At 57.0% G+C, this 26,130-nt stretch overlaps 9 protein-coding genes across 9 annotated transcripts; 5 read left to right on the forward strand and 4 right to left on the reverse strand.

The window, feature by feature from the left end:
* Positions 1-210: 210 nt before the first annotated feature.
* Positions 211-2,087, reverse strand: B0T15DRAFT_505348 (peptidase M16 inactive domain-containing protein; the record flags this gene model as incomplete). The annotated part of the gene is made up of 2 exons (XM_062867524.1): positions 1,854-2,087; positions 211-1,788 (listed from the first exon to the last, which is right to left on the reverse strand). Exons 1-2 carry the CDS (start codon positions 2,004-2,006, stop codon positions 211-213), a joined length of 1,731 nt encoding a protein of 576 aa, XP_062718079.1. The 5' UTR covers positions 2,007-2,087.
* Positions 2,088-3,494: 1,407 nt separating this feature from the next.
* On the forward strand, positions 3,495-5,521 carry B0T15DRAFT_496770 (uncharacterized protein; the record flags this gene model as incomplete). Its single annotated transcript, XM_062867207.1, has 3 exons — positions 3,495-4,546; positions 4,612-4,717; positions 4,775-5,521. 3 exons carry the CDS (start codon positions 3,495-3,497, stop codon positions 5,519-5,521), a joined length of 1,905 nt encoding a protein of 634 aa, XP_062718080.1.
* Positions 5,522-6,501: 980 nt separating this feature from the next.
* On the reverse strand, positions 6,502-9,571 carry B0T15DRAFT_542567 (Vps16, N-terminal region-domain-containing protein). Its single transcript, XM_062869929.1, has 5 exons — positions 9,331-9,571; positions 8,493-9,260; positions 7,175-8,432; positions 7,028-7,109; positions 6,502-6,949 (listed from the first exon to the last, which is right to left on the reverse strand). The coding sequence occupies exons 1-5, from the start codon at positions 9,473-9,475 to the stop codon at positions 6,698-6,700; spliced, it is 2,505 nt and encodes an 834-aa protein (XP_062718081.1). The 5' UTR covers positions 9,476-9,571; the 3' UTR covers positions 6,502-6,697.
* A 254-nt stretch (positions 9,572-9,825) lies between these two features.
* Positions 9,826-10,574, forward strand: B0T15DRAFT_496772 (autophagy-related protein 16; the record flags this gene model as incomplete). The annotated part of the gene is made up of 2 exons (XM_062867208.1): positions 9,826-9,910; positions 10,021-10,574. 2 exons carry the CDS (start codon positions 9,826-9,828, stop codon positions 10,572-10,574), a joined length of 639 nt encoding a protein of 212 aa, XP_062718082.1.
* Positions 10,575-11,094: 520 nt separating this feature from the next.
* Positions 11,095-12,720, reverse strand: B0T15DRAFT_403630 (histone H3-K79 methyltransferase-like protein; the record flags this gene model as incomplete). Its single annotated transcript, XM_062865215.1, has 3 exons — positions 11,095-12,007; positions 12,062-12,541; positions 12,584-12,720. The coding sequence occupies 3 exons, from the start codon at positions 12,718-12,720 to the stop codon at positions 11,095-11,097; spliced, it is 1,530 nt and encodes a 509-aa protein (XP_062718083.1).
* A 2,027-nt stretch (positions 12,721-14,747) lies between these two features.
* Positions 14,748-18,307, forward strand: B0T15DRAFT_542575 (uncharacterized protein). The gene is made up of 5 exons (XM_062869930.1): positions 14,748-15,210; positions 15,269-15,596; positions 15,657-16,165; positions 16,221-16,388; positions 16,444-18,307. Exons 1-5 carry the CDS (start codon positions 15,094-15,096, stop codon positions 17,995-17,997), a joined length of 2,676 nt encoding a protein of 891 aa, XP_062718084.1. The 5' UTR covers positions 14,748-15,093; the 3' UTR covers positions 17,998-18,307.
* A 43-nt stretch (positions 18,308-18,350) lies between these two features.
* Positions 18,351-22,267, forward strand: B0T15DRAFT_300604 (uncharacterized protein). The gene is made up of 2 exons (XM_062863807.1): positions 18,351-18,810; positions 18,893-22,267. The coding sequence occupies exons 1-2, from the start codon at positions 18,704-18,706 to the stop codon at positions 21,918-21,920; spliced, it is 3,135 nt and encodes a 1,044-aa protein (XP_062718085.1). The 5' UTR covers positions 18,351-18,703; the 3' UTR covers positions 21,921-22,267.
* B0T15DRAFT_496776 (uracil phosphoribosyltransferase-domain-containing protein) lies at positions 22,213-23,057 on the reverse strand (the record flags this gene model as incomplete). Its single annotated transcript, XM_062867209.1, has 3 exons — positions 22,213-22,613; positions 22,692-22,791; positions 22,878-23,057. 3 exons carry the CDS (start codon positions 23,055-23,057, stop codon positions 22,213-22,215), a joined length of 681 nt encoding a protein of 226 aa, XP_062718086.1.
* An 884-nt stretch (positions 23,058-23,941) lies between these two features.
* Positions 23,942-25,594, forward strand: B0T15DRAFT_440619 (CrcB-like protein-domain-containing protein; the record flags this gene model as incomplete). Its single annotated transcript, XM_062865906.1, has 2 exons — positions 23,942-24,511; positions 24,623-25,594. The coding sequence occupies 2 exons, from the start codon at positions 23,942-23,944 to the stop codon at positions 25,418-25,420; spliced, it is 1,368 nt and encodes a 455-aa protein (XP_062718087.1). The 3' UTR covers positions 25,421-25,594.
* Between the last annotated feature and the right edge of the window lie 536 nt (positions 25,595-26,130).

Consider the following 26,130-nt stretch of genomic DNA (forward strand, 5'->3'; position numbering starts at 1 on the left):
GCGACCTCGGCCTTGCATTGGGAACAGCTACACACGCATGTACTGCACGGTGAATCTCGACGTTGAGCACGCTCCTTTCCCAGAGCTTTCAATGGTCAATCCAGGTCTATAGACACGCGGAATCGTTGCGATATAGTACACACTCCCGTCACGGCATCTGGTCATACAACTCCCAACCCTCGCAAACCCGCGGCCACATCCACAAATACATTACCGCCTCCCCAGCCTCCACTGATAAATCACATCCTGTATCTGGTCCCACGGCATCTCGGCCGTCTTGACGCCGTGCGCCGTCGCCTCCTGCAGCACGACCGTGGGCGCGCCGCTGCCCTTGCCCTTATTCTGCACCATGCCGCCCACGACCATGCGCGCCACCCTCCTCAGATCCTGGACCGTCAGGTCGTTGATCTTCCTCGTCATCTCGCGAACCGGGATCTTCCGCCCGTGCACCTGCACCTGCCGGCCCAGGTCCTCCAACTCGACCATGCGGCTCTCGAGGTTCATCAGTAGGCTGCTGCGCAGCTGGTTCTTGGCGCGGGCCACCTCGATCGAGTTCAGCGCCGCGTAGCCGCCGTCGAGCGTCAGCGAGTGCAGCTCGCGGCACATGACCTGCAGCATGGCGGCCGTGCGGCCCGGGTAGCAAGAGGCGGTGATGCCGAACAGGCCTGAGTCGGTGTAAGAGTGGTTGAAGGCGACGCACGACTCGACCCAGCCGTGCTGGTTCAGCACGTTGGTGTACAGCCGCGAGTACATGCCCTTGCCCGGCCCGCCGGCCGAGAAGGAGCCGCCGCCGCCGAGGAGCGTCTGCAGCGCGGCCAGCGCGTAGATGTCTTCGGACGAGATGGGAAGGCCCTCGAACGCGAGCTGGATGTGTGTGAAGGTTGGTAGATTGGGGTTTAGGGGGAGGGGCTGCGGCGGGAGGGAGAGGAAACCGCCAGTGTAGTGTGCCGGACGGCTCAAATCCTCAGCTGAGATGGGAGTGATAGCGGTGGAATAGGCGGAGTTGGACGAGGAGAGGTTCTTGAGGAAAGGGATCTTCGAAAACAGGCCGGAGTCGGGCGAGGAAGACGAGGTAGTGGATGTCGCGCTCGAGTCTGACACCGCCGAATCCAGCGATGTTTCTGACCCTGTCCTCGAGAGCGCAGCGTCTGAGTCCTTCATATCCCCAAAGTAACGCTCGGCCAGTCTGACGGCTTCATCGTGCGGCACCCCAGCAAATGCAACCACGATCCGCTCCGGCCTGTAAAAGGTGTCCCTGTACGCCTGGATGACATCCCGGTTGATGGCTCCTAACCTCTCCTGCGGGCAGAGCAATGGGTTCCCCAGCGTGTTATCCTTGAAGGCAGCCGTATGCACCAGCTCCGGCAGAATCAGCTCGGGCTTGGACCAGATCTCTCTCACTTCATAATCAGCCGTCTCGATCTGTTGCTCTATCTCCTCGTCGGCGAGTTTCGGGTCGCGGATCGTTTCGGCTAACAGGCCGACTGTCGTTGGGATGGCCGAGTTGAAAGTTGCCGCCTGATACATCATCGACTCTCTGGAGGAAGCGCACTGAATGTTTCCGCCCAGTTTCTCGACCGTCTCTATCATGTCATCCGCGGACCGCGAGCCCGTAGACTTGAAGGCTAGCCGATCCATAATGTGGCTCGCACCACGCAGCGAGTCGTTTTCGTACCGGGATCCGGCGTCGATATAGACGCCGACCCCCGAGAAGGCATCGGGCAGGTCCTCCGAGGCCACGCGAATGCCATTAGAGAGAGTTGTTATCTTATCGCGTTCTGTCGGCTCCTGAATCGATTGTTAGCCCACACTATCCCTGCGGGCACTCAACGGCGGAAGGCGCTTTTGCTTGCCTTGGGCGCACTTGAGGGTTTGCGGACTCTCAGTCCTGGGCCGACGGCGGTTGCGAGCGTCCTCGCCGGAAGCGACAGGTGGCTGGCTCTATTCGGGCTCCATGGCTGGCGGGTCCGCTTTAATAGCCATGTTGGCCGGCAGGATCTGAGCATGGCTGCGGTTGGCCCAACGGTGCGACGGTGCGACGGCGCTGTTGGATGCTGTCGCAGAGTTTCTCGAGTGGCACTGGGAGCCGAGACTGGACAAATCGACGATTGCGTCGCGTTTCTTGACGCTTATCGATAAAGTTAAGCATTTGCAGGCTTATCTAAGCTACCTAGGCTCCTTCAAAGCAAATTAATTGATACATGAAAATCAATCCACCACTTTCACAAGTCACCACAGCTAGGTCAAAACACATGCGATTTGAACACTAGCTATAATAATGGAAATTGAGCAAGAATGTAATGTTGTGAAAGGAAAGGGAGCAGCATGAAGTGTTTATTTACATTGTGTCATGGCTAATATAATTGTGGTGGTGAACTAAGAGACCGGTTTTCCTGTATCAATTAATTTGCTTTGAAGGAGCTAGGTACTGCAGCAGAGTGTGCTACTTACTGTGTTGGAGCTCGTGCCGGCAACAGCATTAGTACCTTACCTCTCTACCTACGTAGGTACATGTACCTGGGTACCCGTACCCGGCTCGAGCCGGCCCTCAGCACCGAGAGGCGGCATAATAAGTGAAGGACTTCAGAGAAGTTGATACTATAATGTCCAGAGAAGGTGAACCGCCTAGGACTGAGATCTCGCCGAACAAACACAAAAACGAATAAATGGTTTAATAAAAGGGGAACAAGCAACCAGAACAGTTTGACAGGGTTTGAGCAAGCTTGGCTGCATTTTAGGACCAACTGACACTGCGCCATTGATGGCGGGTCTCTACCTAGGCAACCTGGAACCTGAAGTCAGGGGGCAGGCGGACATGTGCGAGCATTGTGCCTGCCACAACAAGCCCAACAGAGGGTCAACTCATGTCATGAACTTACCATGGTGGTAGTTCAAGTTGAACACTGGGCAGGTCACGGTCTTTTCACAGTTGGTGTTACACCCGATCAGGTACCATCGGAGTTGACAACCGTGGGACAGCAGAGGTTCCTCGTCTACTGTAGTTTGTTTCCTGTCGACATTATTTCTTTCCACAAGCTCGGCGGATTCGAAGCGACTCAGACCCCCGCAACTGCGACCCCTACACTAGTGGCCCCCGCGGCCGCCACCGCTTACCTTGAGACTTGGAGTCGTTGGCGCTTTGTGTGTATTGACTGTACAATACATGCACTGATAAATAAAGAACAAAACCTGGCTGTCAATTCGACCCACTCCTTGCACCAAATTGCCACAAATGCGCTGGCCGTTCACCACTCTTTTATGTACTGACTGACGGCGGCAGCAACCGGTGATTCCAGACTCTCGAATCTCTTAGCGTCGCTGTGTCTACGTAAAGTGCTACCCCAGCGCTGCGCGTGGTTTCCCGTTTCCAACGGGAGCGCCGGCGAATCAGAGACAGGTCCCCTAGGTACGCCGCAGGTCTTTTTATCGACGACCAAGTGACATTCCCGCGGGCTAGGAATCAGGATTCTCCTCCGGCCTCCAGTCGCCTCTCAATGTTCACAAAACCCGCGGCCTCGCCCACATCTACGGGGTCTGGAAATCTCGCCATCTCGCCCGTGGCTGCGAACCCGGCGTCGTCGACACCGACAACTAGGAGTAGCCGACTCCGAGGCCTGAGCTACCTCCGCAACTATACGCAAACCCATCTTCTGTCTCGTGATCACGGCTCTCACGGCTCCCACGGGACCGCGCAGCCTGCGTCCCCAACGCCGTCACCTTCTACTGCCACCACGAATCCTTGGTTTGGTGCTGCCCGCAAGGAGCGGGAATCACCCGCCGGCACCGCCTCGGACAGTCACAGCAACCCCTCCCCTTTGTCTCGCGGCAACCGCTTGTCGCAACTCGTACCCACGCTAGCTCATCCGCTCGGGCTCTCGACATCGTTCTCCGAAGGAAAGGGTCATACTAGTGGTCCCACGGCTGGGGCTGCGTCGGGGAACCATTCATCGGAGTCATCTGCTTTCCCCTCTCTCAACGACCCAGACACCCCCGATCGGACCGCGGACGCCGCTAGGCCCATACCGCCAACTGACAACATGGCGAGAGCACGTTCCGCGACAACCGGGGACGCCGTCAGCGGCAGCCTCGACTCTCTACCCTCCATTCGCTTCAGTACTTTCTACGACCCCCGCGCTACTCGCCCATCGCTGAAGTTCGCACCTATTTCTAGGACGCTTCCGACGGGCAGGGAGGTGATCCGGGTGGGCAGATACTCCGAGAGGGATACTCAGCCCAACGTTCCTGCAAACGCTCCTTCGGCGGCTCCCGTGGGTTTCAAGAGCAAAGTAGTCAGTCGCCGGCATTGCGAGTTCTGGTATGAGGATGGAAAGTGGTATATCAAGGACGTCAAAAGTAGCTCGGGCACCTTTCTTAACCACATCCGCCTCAGCCCTCCTGGCACCGAGTCGAAGCCGTACCCAGTCAACGATGGGGACATTGTGCAGCTGGGCATTGACTTCAAAGGGGGCGAGGAGATGATTTTCCGCTGTGTCAAGATGAGACTGGAGCTGAACCGTGGTTGGCAGAACAAGCTGAACAATTTCAAGTATGTGGAAGCCGATAAGGCCTCTGAGACTGTCTAGGTACTGTTGCTAACAACCCGCCCGCTAGCCTGGCAACACACAAGAGGTTAAGGAATCTGACGACTGGTTCGGCCAACAACAACACGTCAGGGTCATACTCACAGGACTGTTCAATATGTCTGAACAGCATAGCGGTGAGATCTCCTTTCGCAGCCTTGTTCCGGTCCGATGAGGTGCTAATCGTCGCCCAGCCGTGCCAAAGCCTCTTCGTCGCTCCCTGCTCCCACACATGGCACTATAAATGCATTCGCTCTCTCCTGTCCGCGCCGTCTTACCCCATCTTCATCTGCCCCAACTGCCGTGCGGCAGCTGATCTCGAGGCCGAAGTTGAAGACCCTGAGGAATGGGAGCAGCTCGACTCGGACGAAGGCGCGGCGCCGCAGGACGGAGCGCTACTGCAACCCCCTCCGGCGGACCCCAGCAATCCAAGTGGCGCGGTCCCGTCTTCAGCTCCCCGGAGGTCTCGCGAGTCAGCACGCAGCGCTCGCTTCACTCAACCACCACAGCCAAACGAGGTTCCCGAAGTGGACATGCTCCTCGAGCCCGAACCGGCGCAGCAAGCCTCGTCTTCCCCACAGCTCGGCGGGACTGCCACGGCACTCCCCGATCCGACAGTCTTGTCACATACGATGTCGAATCCCATGCCCATCCCTGCCCAGCGCAGTATCCTGCCCGGCGATGGGCGCCGCGAGACAAGGACGCCGTCGCCCACGGGAGCGCCCGTGACTAATGGTCACGAGGGCCCCATCACGCCAAGAAACGATGCTGGTCCATGGGTGTTTGATGGGAGTGGTCTTAGGTTGGGGGTTGGGGGTGGCACTGCTGTCACCGCAGGGGATAATAATACCGCCTCACATCCATCAAGGCTTAGCAGTCTCGAGAGCGCCGTGCAAGCTGCTGGAGCCCGACTACAGCGAGATGGAGATGATATCTCCTAAAAGCTCACTTGGAGTCCTCGCGAGGTATGAGATTATTGTTAGGTGAGAAAAGTTCGACAGGCTACAGCGGGATGGAGATGATATCTCCTAGAGCTCTTGAAGTCTTTCCGAGGTATGAGATTATTGTTAGGTGAGAAATGTTCGACAGGCAGGCAGGCAGGCAGGTTGGTCTGAGTGTTGGGTGCTCGGAGGGAGTATATTAACGCAGTCATTCTCGTTTTTTTGGCGTCATTCTTTGCTGTTTCCTGGTGTCACTGCTATGATGTTTCTGAAGGGGTATAGTACAGACAAGCGGCATCACATAGCACATTCTATGGCGTTTCGGGTTGGCTTTGGTGGACTGGCTCTCGGGCTTGGAAGCGTGGAGGAGGTTTCATCATTTTTAGGGTCAATAATAGCAGGGCGGGCATTGTTCTTTTGGATCCTCGGTCATTGTCATTGCTGTTGATCATTTGTAGCGTCTTGCCACTCTGCCTAAGGTACCTATATATCCCAACTCCAATTCTGTGTCAAAACCTGCGCATGAAGGCACACTACTGCCAAAGGGGAGCAAAGACGGGCAAAAGCAGCGTGTCGGGTTCGCCCTTTTTGGAAGCCGCCACACTGCTCAGATAGGGCATGCCGGGGGAGGGTTCGCTCCAGGGGAAACATGGAGGAGCGAGAGCGAGGATGGGATGAAGCATTTGACCGCCGGAGTTCGATCGCCGGATAGGAAATGCAGGCGGCGAAATGAATTGAGAGCTTTCCTTTTTCAAGTGAGGCCAACGCTCTTTGGTCCTGGGTTACGTGCTCTCTGTTTGCCTACGTTTCGCCTCTCTTCGTCGATATCACCGCCGCTGAAGTATACCGCCGAGCTTGGTCTAAGCTGGGGGCTGTTGCCACCGTCATAGGAAAATTACTACCATACCTTATCCATAAACTGGATCAGCCACCCTAAGCAGTGCCTACCTTATCAGAGAAAACGTTCACAACTGAGTAGTGGAAAAACTTGGACATGTGATATCGAGACGCGACACTTCGTTCGGCAGACATAGACCACCTGAATGGGATATACTAGTAGTAGCATGGAATCGCCAAATCCACCTCAACGCTCACGCCTGCTCCGCACCGATGCATCTAAGACCCCAAACGACCTATTCAAGAGAAAGCGACATGCAGAGATGTAGAGCAGGGTCATCACTTCTTGAATACAGCCGCACCCAACCTTTCAATCTCCCTCCCCTCCGAGGTTCCTCTCCCCGCGGCCTCCAGCAGCCTGCTCCAAGCCTCGGCATCCTTGATCTTGACGGCCTCCTCGGCAGCCTTGACTCGCATCCCGCACTTCTCGTACATCGAGATCATCTGGCCTGGCTCAAGGCCTGTGCACTTGGGAATGAAGGCGGCTGCTAGACGGGGGTTGCCTGCTTGTAGTGTCTGGTTGAAGAAGGGCTGAAGGTGGTGCATGTTTTGTTAGGTTCAATCAGGATTGGAAGAAGGTGAAGGGGGTGGAGGGAGTCGAGAACGTACCTCCCAGCCTATAGGGCTCTTTCGCTGTTTGGATATTTCCTCGATCTCGTTCCAGTCCCGCTTCGCGACGAGGGCTTGGAGTCTGCGTTTCCCGGCGGTTAGTCATGACGGATGTGGGCATCGCGAGAGACAAGGGAATAAACCTACCGAATCCACCAGGCCACCTTCTCAGGCACCTTGAACTCACTCTGAATCTTCTTGGCTCTGCCGTGGTATCCGAGCCGGATCAGCTTGAACATGGTCTGGTTCACTGACAGGCCGGTGAAGTTGTCAGTCAGATCGCGATCAAACGCCTCCTGCATACGGAGCAGCGTGGTCGCTTCTCTGAGTGCGCCGAGCTCGAACGCATGTTCCTTGGTATTGTCCGAGAGCAATTTCGCCGCGAGGGAGAGCTTGTCGCTTGCCGTCCGGCTTTCGGGCTGCCGCAGGGCCTCGCGTATGAACACGGCTGCTCCCTCCGAGCGGCGGTCATCCTGATAGTACATATCCTTGAGCAGCGTGGTGTCTTCGCGGCCGTCGCCATCCCCCTGGCGCGCGGATACCTCAACCAACGCTGTGGCCGTGGGTCGGCTGTTGATGACACGGAAAAAGTCTGCCAGGGGCAGTTTGCGCTTCAGCTGATGCAGGACAAAGCAGATCAGGTCTGTGTCACCGCTCTCAATGGCCTTGTCTAGAGCCAACTCGTCTTCCTCCATGCTTAATAAGAGCGGCACCTGACGGCCAGCGCGTGGTTCATGGTTCAACAGCTCGGTGGCTAGCCGCCGTCTACCTTCGTCGTATGCTGCACGGGCAATCGCCTCAAACGAAATCCCCGGCTTCCCTGACAACTTCTCGACAATCTTCCTGCAAATGGTGTCGTCATCCTCAGATCCCAGCCGGACTTTGGCAGCAGCCCAGTGGACGTAGATTCGATCTGGCTGTAGCCGCAGGTAGCCGGCAATCCGGAGGGCTAGAAGGTATTCGTGACGATTTAGAAGGCGGGCGATGAGGCCCGACGGCGAGAGGCGCTGGTATTGTTCGTAGGATATGGGCAAACCGACCTCGAAAAAGCGGACGGCGTTGAGCACACGAAGGGTCTCGCACATGTCCACAAAGTCATCGCTATTGTAGATGTCGAGAACAGACTTGCCGAACGAAGCGGCCTTGAGGAGCTGTTTCTGCCAATGGACGCTAAATTCCTGGCCGGCGGCCTGCACACATGTGTCTACAGCCTCGACGAGGTTATGCCGGATCAGTTGGATGTTGTCATCAGCCCTCGGCGACTGCATCTCGAGCTGCTCGACAGCGTCTAGAAGGATGGATGCCGACGAATCAGCGCCCAGGCGGAACACCTGTTCGGTGACATCCGGTACCTTTTGGACGAAGTCGCAGGTATCATTGGCTATGATTCTGACTCCGTCGTAGTCTGTCTCTGGTCAGAAGAGGGGCAACGGGACAGCGAGAACTCGGGAATGGGTACACGCACCGGGAACGATATGCACCCGGCCACTATCATAGTAGAACTTGGCCAACGATCCACTTGGTCCTAGGAGGTGGACTTCGTCCTCCCATGCAATAACAACCGCGTCATTGCCGCACCACTCGACGTACTTGGGCGGGGTTTTGGACCGGGAGTCGTGCTCACTCAGCCGGGACTGAAAATCGCTAGTGATGACATGGACCTTGCCGCTCGTCGTGTAGAGCGCGGCGAACTTCCCATTTGGAGACACAGCAATGTGGCTGAAGGGGCCGATGTCCAGGAATCGGTCCTCACATGCACTAGCATCACACATGTAGATGGTCTCGTCGACGCTAAGCAGCACCTCGACCGACCGGGAGAGCGTGTAGGCAGGCGGGATGATGCTCCATGCGTGGACCTGGCCCTCCGGAGGTGTTTCCAGGAGCTTGGGACGCGGCTCGTCGTATGACGAGACCGAAACCAGCGCATTGTTTCTCAAGAGGGCAACGAGCCCGTGGGCATAGAACCTGCATGACTTGACGCCGGCCTCGTCGGCACCATTGCCCAAAGAGAATTGGGAAAACTCCCCCTGCAAGTCATAGTAGCACCTGACAATGCCGTCTGCCGTGACAACGAGGAGCTTTTCGTCCTCGGACCAGCCGAGCCCCTTGATGGATCCCTGGTCCCAGTTGATGCGGCGGATTAGCTTGCCCGCGCAGCTGTAAATGTCGATGCTCGGCTTGGGTGATCGCGTTGGTTGGAACGCGATCAGCTTTTCCTCGTCGCGGTAGAGAGCTAGCCCCGTTAATCAACACAACACACTGGAGCGTGGTCGGCCGGTTGTTCGGGCTTCGGGCCAACTCACCAATAGCACCGCCATATGGAGCACCAGCGACAACATAGTTGTCGAGGTCCAAGTCCTGGTCAAATACTTGGGTGTAGAGTTGGATCTTGCGGTAAAAGCTCTCACCAAGCTGTTCCCAGCCTGCAGTGGGATGAGCGACGTCCATGGTATGTCATCTTCCCATGCTTGTCATGAAAAAATGAACACTTGATTCTGAGGTGGTTTGTTGTTTGAATGAGACGTCGATGAAGCAATGGAGCTGCGCCCAGCTGCCTGAACGCTAACATGAACCTAGCACCGCTTCGCACTGTGCTGGCCCCTGCTTTATGCACGGGCCAGTGATGCCAAGGTCCACCTCACACCCTACATGGATACCCAGATCGCGGGGTCGATAGTGATGATAAGCTCTAGTAGCTACCATCAACAACCTCATTCCCCACGGGCTCATTGTATCTTTCGCTTCTCCCATTCTTTTGTTTGCGTGCATGGCTTTTCTGCTGCTGGGAGCCAAGCATAATGCCTGACTGGAGACAAGAGTATCTTGCCGGCATCAGGGATGCCGAAAACCAACACGCTGTCGACCAGGAGCTTATCGCGGCCTGTCAGTAGAACGCCCCGCCATTGTCCCCATTGTCGTTGGCCAGGGTTCACGGCGAACGCTCAGGTTCTATGATGTGTTTTAGCTGACCTTCGTCTCTCAACTACCTTCAGACTCCCAATTACTTGATCGGGTTTCCGTTCTCGAAGCCGAGAAGGCAGCTTCCCAGCTACAACCCGAGTCCGCAGCACCCTCAGCCCCTCCTCCGGCGCCAAGCAAAGGCTCACCAGCGCCAGCACCCACACCGACAAGCGACACGACCGACGACACCCCTCTCATGGCCCGCCTTCGCATTGAGCTTGCCGAAGCGCTCCGCTCAAAGGGCCAGTTCCAGCAACGCCTCCAAACCGCAGAAGAAGAACTTGCGCGTCTTCGCGCCAAGACAGCCTCGGATGCAAAGGCCGTTCGTGACCTAACGGCGGAACGGCGCACGCTCACCATCAAACTACGCGACCGCGAGGAAGAACTACGAGCCAAGAACAAGCTGGTGGCAGAAGTTCAAGACGAGCTAGCGGTGCTCAACATGCAGCTCGACATAGTAGAGAAGAAGCGGGCCGAGAAGGAGGCCGAGAACAAACAGCTCGTCGAGAGGTTCATGAAGCGGGTCGGGCAGGAGGCCGAAGCAATGAACCTGGCAAACGAGCCGCTGTCCAACAGGAAGAGGTAGGAGGGCTTGCGTGGCCATACTGTGAAATCGGGGAGGGGCTTCCCCACGCCAGGGCACAGGCAAAAGCAACGATGGGTTCTATTCCGAGACTGATCTCTAGCCAAGGTATGTACAACACACTATAAGTCTAATTCAAACCCTCTTGTTTACCAGCCTAGCTCTACCCCACCAGAATCATACACCAGTCTATACACAGATACCGCTGCAACGGGTATTCGCTTATCTCCGCAAACGCCTTTCCAAGGGTGAGCGACCCCGGCGTGAAGCGTCAGCTACCAACGAATGGATACCGACTACCCTAGGCCGACCAGCCCGAGCGGCCAAGATTATATTACTAGGTCTTGGATGAGCCTGATTCTTCATATCCAGTCGATCGTAGTCATCTCCGGTGTCGGCCGAGTCTAGCTACCCGTCGCCTGTCGCCACCGCGGGGTTCATGGTCGCCAGCAGCAACGGATCTGTACTCCTGAAAATGCATCGAGAGCCAGCAACGCAGCGCTGATTGGCGTACCAAGCAGGATCATTTCCTAGTCGAGATGCAGAACGTCCCAGGCGCGTTGGTCCAGCTGACGTAGTCTTCCGGATATGTCAAGTGCTCCACTTCTAGAATGGACGACGCGACATCGTTCTCGGCAATCTTGTTGTCATGCACAAACGTCTTGAGCGACACGATCTTGCACCCAATCTTGAGGTCCAAGAACATGTTGACGAGGTGGTCGTTGAGCTGCGAGGTGAAAGCCTGATTGTTGACCAGAACCACGTCGGCCCTCTTGAGCGCCTCTAGCGTCTTTTCGCTCCTGCGAAAATCGCCACGCTCGAGATGGACCTCGCCCGGCGCAATGCCCCAGAGTCGGCAGCGAGCCGTGAACTCCTTCTTTTGCGCCTCGGCAAGGTTGCACGCATTCTCCATCATCTCGCACCCCCAACTCTCGCATCCCCTTTCCAGCGCTGCTTGAAGCACCACGTTGCCGACGCCTGAGCCGAGATCGACAAAGACCATGTCGGAGGTCAGCTTGGTCCGTTCGAAGATGTCCGAGATGAAGGGGTGGAGGAGCTCCCCATATACGTTATCCGAGCCGTTTTCATACTTCGCAAGTAGTTCGACTCTTGGCGCCACGGTGCGGTCGTATACTTGGTCTAAGATGAAATCGACCAGTTCCTGAGGGACAATTCGAAGGGAGCCGACATGCTTAGCGATAACACCCTTCTTCTGAAGGGCTAAGAGCAGATTGTTGAAGTCTTGAACAGCAGCCTTAAAGCCATTCCCGTCGTTGGTGTTCTTGCTCTTCTCCAGCCGACGGCAGATGCCGCTATCGTGGTCAAGGAAGGGTTTCGCCTCCTCGTCGGTCAGGTATATTGTAGCCACGAGCTTCACGACCTTCATGATGTCGAGAGCACCGTCGATCTTATCCTTGCCCCATACGAGTTCGTACCTGAAATCGGTCAGCACTTCAGTACTTTCGACACAAGAAATAGCCAGCCCTTACCTCTCAAGGAAATTCGCCCCAGGATATCGCAAGCTCACACCAACGTCGTCCTGCGCCAAGCTCATAACAGGCTGACATTTGTCCCTCAGCGACGCGACATCAGCCGAATGCACGATCCCTAACCTGTCCCCGTCATCGTGCCCCGCCTCGCCTTGCCCTTGCCCACTCCATATCTTCGGATGCAGCACTCGCCGGTTAGGGTCCACCTCGGTGCTGGTGTGCGTCCTCTTCCGCCGCTTGGTCGGATCCAGCCGCTCCCTCCAGTCATCGTCGTCGTCGGACCCAGGCTCTGAGTCGCTAAGCGCGGGACTAGCAATCGCAGCAGGGGAACGGCTACTGGCACTGGCGGGGGTCCGGCGTTTCCGGCCGGGTTCTAACAGAGACGAGGAGGGGAAGCGCCGGCGTTCTGGTGTCGCGGAGGTGGAGGTGGCCTGTAAGCGCGTAACCTGGCCGGCGGATCCATTGCGCGATGCCTGCGGCCTGTTGTTGTAGTGCGCGCGACTCGACGGGGTCACGCGCCACCCTCCGTTTGAGGCTGCCTCGCTGGCAGCCTTACTTGCCCCGGCAGCATTGCCTTGTGCGGCTGGGTCGACAGCCTGTTTGACGATCCGTACTTCGGTCTTAATCTGGAATTTCGACTTCTTACCAAAGATACTCATTGTGTGCTATTTCTGCGGTGTATATTGTCGCTACTGGTACTAACTAATGTGCTGGCCGAAAGGTATGCGATTGCGCTAAAAGTTGCTTGGCTTTAATGAAAGGAGTTGTTGCAGATCGAAGAACAATAAAGATAAGCGCTAAAAATGCAGTATGTGATTATCGCTGAGAGAGAGAGACACACAACAGAGCAAAGTGAGCGCGTGATAACAAAGGCTGCTGAGAGTCGACGGCACGCAAGGATGTTGAGAGGGGACTTGGGATGTCGTCCGATCTGAAGCGGCCGTTCCCGTCGCGCCGCGCGGCTGACGCCAGGGCAGCCTGCAAGGGGTGGCGTTTTCAAAAGTTTTCTCGAAGTCATGTGACCTTCTTTGTTCCAGGTTTCCGGAAACGAAGGGTCTCTTCTAACTGTTCTTGGTATGGCTTGATGGAACCAGTGGCAAACGTTCGTCCCATCTTTCGGCAAGCGCTGCAACGTTTTTGCGACTTAGTGGAGATGCAATGGAACGATGTTATAACACTGTGTGTACTCTGTACAGGGAGGAGACATTTCGACGAAACTCAAAAGTGACTACCTAGGTAGTACCAAAGCGAGGCCGGCAGTCGATGGGACGCAGACACAAGACCGCGAGATATATACCGTACCCTAGCGTCTAGGCTCTGCTACAAGCTGTTGTGTCGTTTGTACCGAGTCTTGACCAAACGGGACCAATGTGATCTCTGATACCGATCGCTATGGAACCTATACCACAGTAAGTTAATCTATATTAACAGATATTGCAACAACCGGGTACGTATCACCCTTCAGCCAGCCCAAGCGGTGTTCAGGATTCCTGAATCCTGAGTGAGGTCGACAACCTCCTCAGACAAATCGTTACAACTAAGGTATGCGATAAGTGAATGATGTCTATGGTCTTCGCTATGCGCTCGACTCTTTTCCCTTCTCTTTCTGGCGTTGAGTCTATGTAGAATTCTGGAAGTCAAGTACTATTTTGGGATTTGCTGCTTTTCTTAACAGGTCTTCCATAGTACCAGGACTACAGCAACAAAAAGCCTGGTTAGTTAAGGTCTAGCGCTGGTGTTTGTCAGGTCTCTATCTCTACCTAGGCCGTGCTTGGTGAAGTTTGACTCGCGCATCAGCTCATATCCTAATAATGCATAACAGACCAAGTCAGTGTTGTTCGTTGACCGTTCGCATCCGCTCTCTCAAAGGGAAGAGCCTCAACGATTCAGATGAACGAATGGCAAGGAACCTTTCCCTTGTAGAAAAAAAGCCATATACAAACTCAGTCCGGCGATAGGAAGTCAAGCAAGCCAATCGAAGTAAAAAAAGAACACGTAAAAGGGAAAGGTGAAATCAAGGAGGGAAAATAAGAGGGACAGAAGAAGGAAAGAAAGAATAAGGAAAAGAGAACAGAAGAGAAGAGGTAGAACGAAAAAAATATACTAATAGTGTTGGCGGATAGACGGCAACGCTGGTGTGCGGCTTGTTTTGTCGGAGGGAGGCAGCTTGCAGCCGACTACTGGAATCCCTGTGGGGCTCGGATGCAACCACCCTGGGACCAGCCCCTGATGACGTCACAGTACGGATAGTTTCACCTCACTCAACGCTCTCTTGACGAAGGATGAACGACCCTCACAATGCAAGCAACCGCAACGAAGTACATGGTTTTGGAGAAATGGCTGACGGTTATAGAATTTCTTCAGCATGGAACGATTAGTTCCTCAAAGGGACTGGGCACAACATGTGTAAACTCGGGCTTTCCCTTTCGGCCAAATAATGCACCTGACCTCAATGTTCGTGCAAAGTACACGAATTGAGGATTGTAGTTGACGGCGATCCTAAATGGACTTATGACCGGTAATGACTTACATATTACAGTCGAGACAGGAGTCCTTGTCAATCATGGCCACCGCATGGTTTGTGAATGAAGCAGCAAAGCAGGTAAGCACTGGGGTGCTTGTGGGAGCGGTGACGCATTCCATACTGTACTGGTATTGCGCCTTCCTGTTTTCGAGCGCAACACACTTTCCCTTTGAGGTGAGGATTCGGCCCCGACCAATCTAAACCTTCCTCTGCTGTTGACAACTGGAAACCCTATGACGCATTCGAGTGCTACGTATGGTCACGTCACTCAAGCTTCATTCGTGAGCCACACTGTTGCCCGCTATTAAACAGCAGTCTCATGCGCGCTCTCCTGCGGCTGCTCCACTACAACCTGATTCTGCCTTCATTCCAGACTTTGTCTACTCTCTTCGAGGAACTAAGATACCACGGCGTTTGATACCCAAAGTCTCGCTCGTCTCTGCTACAATTACTTCTTTTCTTTTGATACCCAATCCAGCTCTTACCATTCAAAAGTCGGTCGTCCAACATGGCACCCCCGAACGTCAACAAGCCCGTGGATGTCAAGCAAAAGGAGGCGGACGTAAACCGTAAGCTCCAGATCTACGGCATCATCAGCGCCTTCCAGAACGGCAAAGTCCCTTCGGTTCGTGTCCTTCCTGCTCCAAGGGACCAACCTCATGGCTGGCTAACACGATGCACAGAACGACCAGATCGATGTCGCCCTGAACAGCTTCCTCGAGTCCAAGGCGTTGTCGAGCCCTTCCCAGAAGCTTTCAACGGAGGGACGGAAGCTTGTGGATGATGTCAGGGACGTAGTGACACAAGCCAAAAACCTGTTGCTGTCCAAGAACGATGGCAACCTCCTGCAAGATTTCATTTGGCAGACCCAGCAGTTTGACGCTGATTCTTTGTCCCCGCCCAATGCTCCCATCGATAAAGAGACAGCACAACGACACGGTAATCAGGTGCTTGAGGGTCTGCGCACTCTCGGAACCCTCATTATTACCAATGGACAGTTCCGAAAGCTTCGTATGTCACTATTTTGTCAAGATCCCGTTCTCAGAAAACCACATGCTGACACACCTGAAGTTAACGATGCAACCATCCTTTTCCGTGACATGGCCGGTGATGCCGCCACTAACGCCGCTGCGCGGGTCAGGCCCGGTGAAGAAGACCTGGCCCAGATCGACCGCCCAGCCGAAGATAACGTTTGGCACGATGCTCCGGACATGTCCAAGGACACGGTGAAGAGCAAACTCCAGGAGTACTATAAAGGCAACCCCAAGGAAGACGTTCGATCCGCTGCCAATCAAGGGACGTCCCAGGCTCACCCCTCTGGTTCCAATGACCCGGGAGATCTGGCAACCACCGCCGCGCAGGATGCCCAGCAGAGGGACGGTGGTGCTTCCGGCGTTGATGCGGTGGGAGGTGCCCAGTCCGCCAAAGATACGCTGAAGCGTAATGTGGACCAGAACATCGACGATGAGACCAAGGAGAAGGCCCGGCAAAGGCGTGAAGAGTACCGGGAGCGTCTGAAGAACTACTTCAACCGCAAGATGCCGCAGGAGCGTCGCGAACAGACCATCTGGCGTCTCAAGGTATGTCGGTTTCCGCCAGCTGTTGACCGTCCGTTTTAGTCTAACGTCAACCCAGAAAATGGTCCTCGAGTGCCAGCAGCACCCTGATTACTATCAGGCAGTCAACACCTTGCTGGACCTTGCCGAAGAGTACGGCAACCATGCGGACCGTCTAGCGAGGGGAGGCACAGACACCGTCAAGGGCGCTCGTTCTAACTTGGTCCAGGCCGAAACCGACCTCAAGGTTCGTCAAAGGCATCAGAAAATCACCAAGACCTTTTGCTGACAGTCTGCTGCAGACATTGATTGAGCGGTTTGCCAACGGCACCTCTACGGACGATTTGTGGTCGTCCATCAACACCGTCTACGACGACGCGGACCGTGACCCTCAGCTCAAGAATTGGTTTAAGAGCCTCAACAGCTTCATTCGACGGTGCCTGCAGGAGCAGGGCTACATCCTTGACGACGATTCCAACGCCCAGTGGCACCGCCTGTATGACGAGGGCAACTATCTCCTGCGCAACAAGTACCGCGGCCACACCGACCGCATCATGGACGAGATGAAGTTCCTGGCGGATCAGTTCGACCAGGACCCGCACAACAAGGCACTTGCGGACTCCATGACCAAGCTCTTCAATGATCTCGGGAACGACGAGAACGGCAAGCCGACTTTCAAGCCGCACTTGCTCAAAGACCTCCAAGACGTGGTCCTCCCGGCCATCTTCGAGAATGTTGCATACATCCCGGTGCCGCGGATTGAGTACTCGGACCCCGAGGTTGATGCTGTGATCGAGAATCTTGTTTTGGAGAGCGACAACTTCATGCCCAATGTTCTGGAGGTCGCCAGTGAGAACTACATGCGCTGGGGCCGGAAAAAGGTCGCCAGCAAGAGCAAGCATTCGATCGACGTCAAGGTGGCCGGCATTCAGATGGACCTCCGGGATGTGAGCTACTACATCAAACGCAAGCAGGGCTTTCCATCCATTACGGATAAGGGAGTAGCCAACTTCCTGCTGGCTGGAGACGGACTCATGTTCCGCATGAAGCTGTCGTCGCCAGATGAGAAGGATAAGCACAGCTTCTTCAAGATCGACAAGGTGGACGTCAACATCAAGGATCTGAACATCAAACTTGTCAAGTCCAACCACAAGATGCTGTTCGGGATCTTCAAACCCATTATGCTCAAGGTCCTGCGCCCCGGTCTGCAGAAGGCACTGGAGAAGGCAATCAGGGACCAGGCGGCGCGACTGGACAGCATGCTGTTCGAAATCAAGCAGGAGGCCGACCGGGCCATGCAACAAGCCATCAAAGATCCAGAGCATGCGCCCAATATCTACAACCGGTACGTGACGGCGGCGCAGAAGAAGATCATGCAGGGCAAGCAGAAGGCGCAGGGCGTGGCTGCGGACAAGAAGATGAACTATGCCGTCACAAAGGAAGACAGCATCTTCCCCAACATCCACCTGCCAGGCGGCATCAGCTCCAAGGCCACGGAGTACAAGGACCTCGCTCGCAAGGGCGACAAGTGGGAGAGCCCCGTCTTCTCCATCGGCAGCGCCGGCAAGAGCCGCGACATCCCGCCTGCGCCCAAGATCGCGCGCAAGCCGCACGCCGCGGCTGACCCGCACAAGAACTATGGCTACAGCGCCGATAACGCTCACGCTAACGGCGGCAACTTCTATGGACAACACGGTAATGGTGCTGGTAACGGTGCTCCGCCGCTGAGCGGTAAGACCCTCGACGGTAACTTCCCGAACCCGCACGGGAGTGCATTCCACGAGAACTCCCCCAATGGAGGCTTCAAGGTCAATCCGTCTGTTACCAACCCGGCTGCCCTCAACGCATCATACTAAGGGGAGAATGATGCTGCTACTGTTACTGGGCGGTGGTTGAGGCGATGTCACAGGGGCGAAAATAGGGGACGAGGAGGATGTACGGGACTATGATACCAATTACGGCGATGAGTTAATAATCGGATACGAACGGGATTGAGGGAGGTTGGCTTGTGGTTGGGAGGAAAACCCAGATTGATCAGTCTTTGCCGGAAAGGGGGGTAATAATATGTTCGGTTGGGCCCCTTGGTTGATCCTCTCCTTTAGCTTGATTTCCTAGCCATAGTATACCATCCATTGCTTCTGCAGAGCCTACTTGCTCGTTTGCACCCTCGTAAACTAGCTGTCATACTGAGTTTGCGCCGTGATACCTAACAAAGAAATGTTAATTAACACTAAGATGGATGGAATCCAGACCATCAATCACTGCCAAAACACCGTGACACGAGTGATGTCACTGACACCTGGGTTAGGGTTTTCTGTGTCCCTGCTGCCTAGAGGTCTTACATGCAAGCGCAGGCAACGACGTCTATGAACCCTCCATCTGTCACTATATACCCTAGGTATGTACAGTACTTAGCAGTTATTTGAGAGATTGGAACTCACGTACTTCTTCAGCCGATATTGACCTAGACTACTACTATTCAATGCACGATTGAATTGCCGTCACGCTCATCCAAATCCACATCTGTCCAAGTGTCAATCGTGCCGATCCAGGGAAACCAAGATGAGCAGCAGAACCAAACGCGCCAAATCCCCCGATGTCGACGCGATAGAGGAAGATGAGAAGCAGTACGGCAGCGGCCATCTTTCTCTAGAAGAGATCGACGAGCAGTAAGCTTCCCTCCGTCTCATCACCCTTAGCGGTAATACAACCCTCCATTCATAACCCTGGAGACTGATGTAATAAATCCAGCTTCCCCAACCGACCACGCAACCACTCCAAAACCTTCCCCTTCTCGGAACTCTACCTGTCCCTCTTCAACCCGCTGATCGACTGCAAGCCCACCACCACGGCCGCCGCCGCCGCCGTGCCACGCGCCCGGCGCGGGTTCAAGGGCAATGCGCCCACCAAGCTGTCGTACCACGAGCAGCGCCGGCACATCATCGAGCGCTTCATGGCGCGCTGGCGCGCCGAGGTCGGGCCCGACTTCTACCCGGCCATGCGGCTCATCCTGCCGGACAAGGACCGCGACCGCGGCGTGTACGGCCTCAAGGAGAGCGGCATCGGCAAGCTGCTGGTGAAGGTCATGAAGATCGACCGCAACTCGGAGGACGGGTACGCGCTGATGCATTGGAAGCTGCCCGGTGGTGGTGGCCATGGTGCGGGGCCAGGCGGTGGGGGGAGGTTTGGTGGTGGTGGTGGCGGTGGGAGTAGGAGCACGGCGGGGGACTTTGCGGGGAGGTGTTATGAGATTGTCGGCAAGCGGCAGATGAGGACCGACCCGGGCGCTTTCACCATCGCTGAGGTCAATATCATGCTGGACCGTCTCGCTGGCGCCAGCGGCGAGGCGGAGCAGCTGCCCATCTTCGAGGAGTTCTACCAGGGGATGAACGCCGAGGAGCTGATGTGGCTGGTGAGGATTATCTTGAAGGACATGAAGGTTGGCGCGACGGAGCGGACGTTCCTGGGGCTGTGGCATCCCGACGCCGAGGCCCTGTTTAGTGTCTCGTCCAGTCTGCGGAGGGTGTGCTGGGAGCTGTATGATTCCGAGTTCCGACTCGAGCAGCAGGAGACCGGGGTGACGCTCATGTCGTGCTTCCAGCCGCAGCTGGCACAATTCCAGATGACGACGACGTTTGCGAAGCTGATGGCGAACCTGGGGGTCACCGAGGAGGACCCGGAGTTCTGGATCGAGGAGAAGCTCGACGGCGAGAGGATGCAGATGCACGTGCAGGAGGACGACTCCGTGCCGGGCGGGTACAGGTTCGCCTTCTGGTCGCGAAAGGCCAAAGACTACACGTACCTGTACGGAAGCGGGCTGGAGGACGACAACTCAGCGCTGACGAGACACCTGAAGAATGCGTTCGACAGCGGCGTCCGCAACATGATCCTCGACGGGGAGATGATTACGTGGGATCCCGAGGTCGACAAGATGGTGCCCTTCGGCACGCTCAAGACGGCCGCGCTCGACCAGCAGAAGAACCCGTTCCAGACGGGGCCGCGGCCGCTCTACCGCGTCTTCGACATCCTCCTCCTCAACGACAAGTCCCTAACAGAGTACACGCTCGCCGACCGGCACCGGGCGCTCGAGCGGGCCGTCAAGGGCGAGCCGCGGCGGCTGGAAATCCACCCGCACGAATGCGCCACGTCGGCCGACGCCATCGAGCCGCTCCTCCGCAAGGTGGTCGCCGAGGCGTCGGAGGGGCTGGTGCTCAAGAACCCGCGCTCGCGGTACCAGCTCAACAGCCGCAACAACGACTGGATCAAGGTCAAGCCCGAGTACATGTCCGAGTACGGCGAGTCGCTCGACTGCGTCGTAGTCGGCGGCTACTACGGCTCCGGGCGGCGCGGCGGCAGCCTGTCCAGCTTCCTGTGCGGCCTGCGCGTCAGCGAGAACTTTGTGCGGTCGGGCGCCGCCGCCAGCCGCGAGAAGTGCCTCAGCTTCTGCAAGGTCGGCGGCGGCTTCAAGGCCGAGGACTACGCCGAGATCCGGCACCACACAGAGGGCAAGTGGCGCGACTGGGACGCGGCGAACCCGCCGTCCGAGTTCGTCGAGCTCGGCGGCGGCGAGCGGCTGCAGTACGAGCGGCCCGACGTGTGGATCCGCCCGCGCGACTCGGTCGTGCTCTCCGTCAAGGCCGCGTCGTTTGCGCCCTCGGACCAGTTCGCTATGGGCTGGACGCTGCGCTTCCCGCGCTTCCGCAAGCTGCGCCTCGACAAGGCCTGGGACGCCGCCATGGACGTGGACGAGTTCGAGGCCCTGCGCACCAAGGTCAAGCAGGATGAGAAGGAGCGCAAGGCCATGGAGATGGAGAACCGCAAGCGCAGGCCGGCCAAGCGACAGAAGCGAGAGCTCATCATCGCCGGTGCCGGGGACGGTGCCGGTGCCGCGGACCCGGCCTCTTCTGCGCTGCCCGAGTTCTTCGTGGACGCCAAGAAAAACCCCCGCCGGACCGAGCTATTCCGGGGCCTGGATTTCTGCGTCCTGTCGGAGGCGCTCAAGCCCAGAAAGATGACCAAGCCGGCCCTAGAGGGGCTGATCAAGGAGAACGGCGGGAAGATCCACCAGGCGGTGGACAAAGGGTCGGGCATGATCCTCCTGGCAGACAAGAACGTCGTCAAGGCGGCGAGCCTCAAGCGCGCCGGCGACGTGGACATTGTGCGCCCCAAGTGGGTGCTCGACTGTCTCGAGCAGACCGGGGGGGAGGGCTACCTCCTCCCCTTCGAGGAAAGCCACATGTTCTACGCGACCGAGGCGATGCGGAAGGTTGCCGCTGAGAGCACAGATCGCTATGGCGACAGCTACGCACGGGACGTAGGCGCGGACGAGCTGCGGGAGATTCTGGACGGGATGGACCTGTCGGACGAAGACGGTGAGAGGAGGACCGAGTTCGATGCGAACCAGTTCCTGAACCAGCTCGAAGAGCGCGGCCACGGCCTGGACGAGCTGACGAGCTTCATGTTCAGGAGGTGCCGGGTGCACTTTGCGCTTGGCGAAGGAGTGCCCGAGACGGCGGCGCTCAAGCTGGGGAACTACGTCCGGTTTGGGAACGGAGAGGTGGCGGATGACATTGACGATGACAAGATCACGCACGTCGTGGTGGTTGTCGTGGGGGGGAAAGAGGAGGACGCCGCAGCCTCTGAGAGGCTGGTGGCCGCCGATGTAAGGTACAAGATCAGCTCGAGGAGAGCGGTGCCGAGAGTGGTGTCCGCGAGGTGGGTTAAGGACTGCTGGAAGGAGGGTACGTTGGTGGATGAGGAGGCGTATGCCCCTACCTAAGGTAGTTAACGGTCGAGTGGCAGTGTAACTACCTACCTAAACAGGACTGAAACGAGTTTATAGCGGGTTATGGCACGAATGAAGGATACCACCTTATCCCCTGGAATTTAACACGCTTTGGCTTCGATGTATTGTATATTGGGGGGGTATAGCGTCCAAGAGTTGGCACTACCCTACGCCAAGCCCACAAACCATCCCGAGCCATCTCACTGGGCAGTCTGCGAGTCACAACTCTAGTACTTCAATCCAATCCCTGGCCTACCAGATACCTTACCTAGGTAGGTATCTACCCCTACTTGCCGATAGTCAAGAAAAGCCTGTCTCCCACATCCCCGATACCGGGCTTGATCATTCCGCGATCCGTCAACTCCGGGTCCACGCCGGCCAGCCAGATCTCGACACCCTCCGGCCACACGTCGGCTGCCGCCTTCACGCCGGGTGCCGCGCCCAGCACCGAGATCACAATGATGCGCCGCGTGCCCCACTCGCGCAGCGTCTCGATGGCCGCCGCACAGGTGCCGCCCGTCGCGATGACGGGATCGAGGATGACGGTCAAGTTGGACACCGACCCGGCGCCGCTGGATAAGTGGTTCGGGAGGTTGTTGTAGTACTCGACTGGGGAGAGGGTCACGGGCTCACGGTAGAGACCGAGGTGATGGACGGGGACCGGGTCCGGGAGGAGGGTCTGGATGGCTAGTGTGGGGGACCGAAAATCTTAGCAGGGCGGTGGAGAGGGGTATATAATAATATAGGGAGGTCGTGGTACAATACCTTCGACCATGCCCAGGCCGGAGCGGAGGATGGGTACGAGCGAGACGGCGCTCGGTTGTACGTGACGGGTTTCGTACTCGAAGCCGAGTGGAGTTTGGTCCTACCGTTTGCGATGTTAGACAAGTGAATTCCGATCTGATCTTGCGCGGGAGGTAACGTGTGGGAGGCGGTTGGGAGGTGACGAACCGTTGGGCCGGAAACACTCGTGAGCCCCTTGGCTAGCGCCTCGCAGCCCACGATCAGGGTAATGTCATGTATCAACGCCTTGACGTCTCTGGCGGCTGTGCCTTTCGACCGCAGCTGGCTGAGTTTCGCCAGCAGACAGGGATGCTGCGAGACGTGGACGTTGGGCGGCAGGTTGGACATGTCGGCGTAGGAAGGGCAGCAATGTATTATGCTAATCACAACTGGAACTGAGGCGGGGTCTCTAGGCTGGCCACGAGGCTGGGTTGGGGGTGCAGTTGACTTTCGAGGATGGGATTGACAGCTGGAACGGTGTATCTGGAAATGCCTGTCTATTACCTCTTATATGGTCCCGACTGCTACGTTAACTCCCGTCGGTAGGTAGAGGATCGTGCAGATGCTTGATTCGCTGCATGCGGGCAGGGTACTAGTATCGTCCTGCTTTGGCTGGACAAGTCACCCCGCCGCGGGGACTATTGTAGTAATGGGCTCTCTCAATCCGGGAAGGTCTCCCAGCTAACGGCCAGCAAAGGACCCATCTTGAAGCAAAGACGGCGATTGCCAGGTCCCGGAAAGCTCAGCCGGCTTTGTGGGCTGCAAGCTAGAGCAGATTGCATCTGTTGATTGTTCCTGCCTCCGCGTGACGAGATGACGGTGAGCGGACGGAAGCGGGGCTTTCAAGCTAAACAATGTTGGGACCATCACCACGATAAGATAAGCCTCATGCAGATAACCGGGTCTACCCTGGCCCGGTCACCAGACCCACTCGGAACTCCGAAGTACGTACCTCCATCGTCAGGTCCCGGTCGAAACCCGACGACATCTCCGGGCCCGTGTCCGCTCCAGGTCCAAATGACGGCAACTTCGGCTCGCAACAGAAGAGAGAACACGGGTGGTCCGGGGTCCCAGGGTAGCCATCGGTTGGCCTATCATAACGAGTGATTATGCCCGCCAGAGGTCACAAGCGCCTGGGATTGAGTCGACTCGACGAGACCGAGACAAGTCCGTCGCACGGCGTCGAGGTGTGACCGTGTGACATAGCAGAGTCACATCATCGGAAGGACAGGATGCCGCCTAGCGCACAGGATGGTAGACGCGCGTCTGCGACGTCCGGAGAACACAAGCCTTCGGAATCGTACGGCAACGTCGACGACTCGCTGGCACCTACGACAAATCTATCTCCGCAGTATGGCTCAACATTTCCTCCTAGGGACGGGCGGTGCCATTCGGACTTTCGTACATCTACCGCTTCCCAGGCCGCTTACGATGTTCCGGACACCTACGCCAACCTGGATGAAGCGGCAGGTGTATGGCCCGTGCAGAATCCACATGAGCAGCCCACCTATCGCTTTCGATCGCTAGAGCAAGTGAGGAGCCAGGAGCAGGACAGACGTCGGTCTCTCGCTGGGGGCCGTCCGCTGGAGGACGAGAAGCCACAGGGGGTCAGATTCGAGGTCTCCCGGCTCCTAACACAACTCTACACCGTTTCCTATCTCATTTTCTTCTCCATCCTCGGCACACTCGCCCGGCTCGGCTTGCAAGCCCTCACCAACTACCCGGGCACTCCCATCGGCTTCTCCTCCATCTGGCCCAACTTCGCCGGCAGTCTGGTCATGGGCTTCCTGGCCGAAGACCGCGTGCTCTTCGCCGACAGACGACGACGACAACAACAACAACAACAACAACGAGAAGAAGAAGAAGCCGCGTCCACATCCACCGACGGAGAAAACGGCAACGCCGCCGCCAAGAAAGCCCAGGCGGCGGCCGTGAAGAAGACCATCCCGCTCTATATCGGCCTCGCCACCGGCTTCTGCGGCTCCTTCACCTCCTTCTCGGCCTTCATCCGCGACATGTTTCTCGCGCTATCCAACGACCTGGACAACACTGCCGCGAGAAACGGTGGCTACTCCTTCCTCACCCTGCTCGCCGTGCCGATCGTCACCGTCTCGCTCTCTCTTGGCGCCCTCGTGCTCGGCGCCCACCTGGCCATCGCCCTCGCCCCGCTGACGCCGTCGCTGCCGCGCCGCCTGCGCGCCACGCTCGACAAGGCGGCCGTCTTCCTCGGATGGGGCTGCTGGCTAGGCGCCGTGCTCCTGTCCATCTTCCCTCCTCCAAGCGGCGGCGGCCATGCCGACTGGCGCGGCAAGGTCACTTTCGCGCTGGTCTTTGCGCCCCCTGGCTGCCTGGTCCGGTTCTATGCCAGTCTGAAGCTGAATGGGCGCGTCGCTGCCTTCCCTGTGGGCACGTTCGTGGTGAACCTGGCCGGGACGGGCGTGCTGGCGATGGCGTGGGATCTAGCGCACTCAGGCGGGGCTGCTGCTGCTGGCCAAGGATTGATCGGCTGCCAGGTGCTGGCGGGCGTTCAGGACGGGTTCTGTGGGTGCTTGACTACGGTGTCGACTTGGGTTGGGGAGCTAGCGGCGCTAAGGAGGAGGCATGCCTATGTATATGGAGGCGCGAGTGTCTTGGGCGGGTTTGCGGTGGTGGTTGCGATCATGGGAGGGCTGAGATGGAGTGAGAGTTATGAATGGGGAGCTTGTGGATAACAGGACGTCTGTCAACTCACTCAATTGAGACCGCCCAGCAGCTGAGCGGCGCGAAACTAGATCTTGTCTGTGAAACCAACAATTACGTATTAATGACGCCGTACTAGGACCAAGATACCTAGCAGTCTAACGAACAAATTCAAACAGCAAGGGGATTTTGATTATAAGACCTAGCCTCGTAGCAAATCTTCAAACGAAACGGTAGGAAGCCACACCGAAGGGTTCAAGGTTACGTACTGTCTAAGTGGCACGAGACACCTAGCCTCATGATCGCCTATTATACGCACTTCCTCATGAATATTAGCTCTTCTACGACGCCCAACGGCATGCCCACGTCTATGTATTCCATCCCGTCTAATACATCCAAATTGTGTCCGGTTCATCCCACCACTTTCTCTATCTCCCGTCATGCGTCCCCCCACTCCCCTAGGCCTCTTCCTCCCCATCGATCCAAACCACCACATTCGGCGGCACATCCCTCTCCCGAAAGAACCGCCTGATGTCCTCATCCGTGTACCGCATACTGAAGTGCGTCAGCACAAACACCGTCCGCGGCCAGCTCCTCACCACGGGCTCCAGATCCGCCCAGATGGTGTGCCTCGTGCGCTCAGCCTGCCGCCGGTGCTCCTCGTACAGGAAGCTGCACTCGGTGATGACCACCGCGACGCCACTACGCTCCTCCGCCGCCACCAGCCACTCCGGCCCGGCCG

The sequence above is a fragment of the Chaetomium strumarium genome, assembly GCF_033439665.1.
Source record: "Chaetomium strumarium strain CBS 333.67 chromosome Unknown B0T15scaffold_7, whole genome shotgun sequence".
NCBI lineage: Eukaryota > Fungi > Ascomycota > Sordariomycetes > Sordariales > Chaetomiaceae > Chaetomium > Chaetomium strumarium.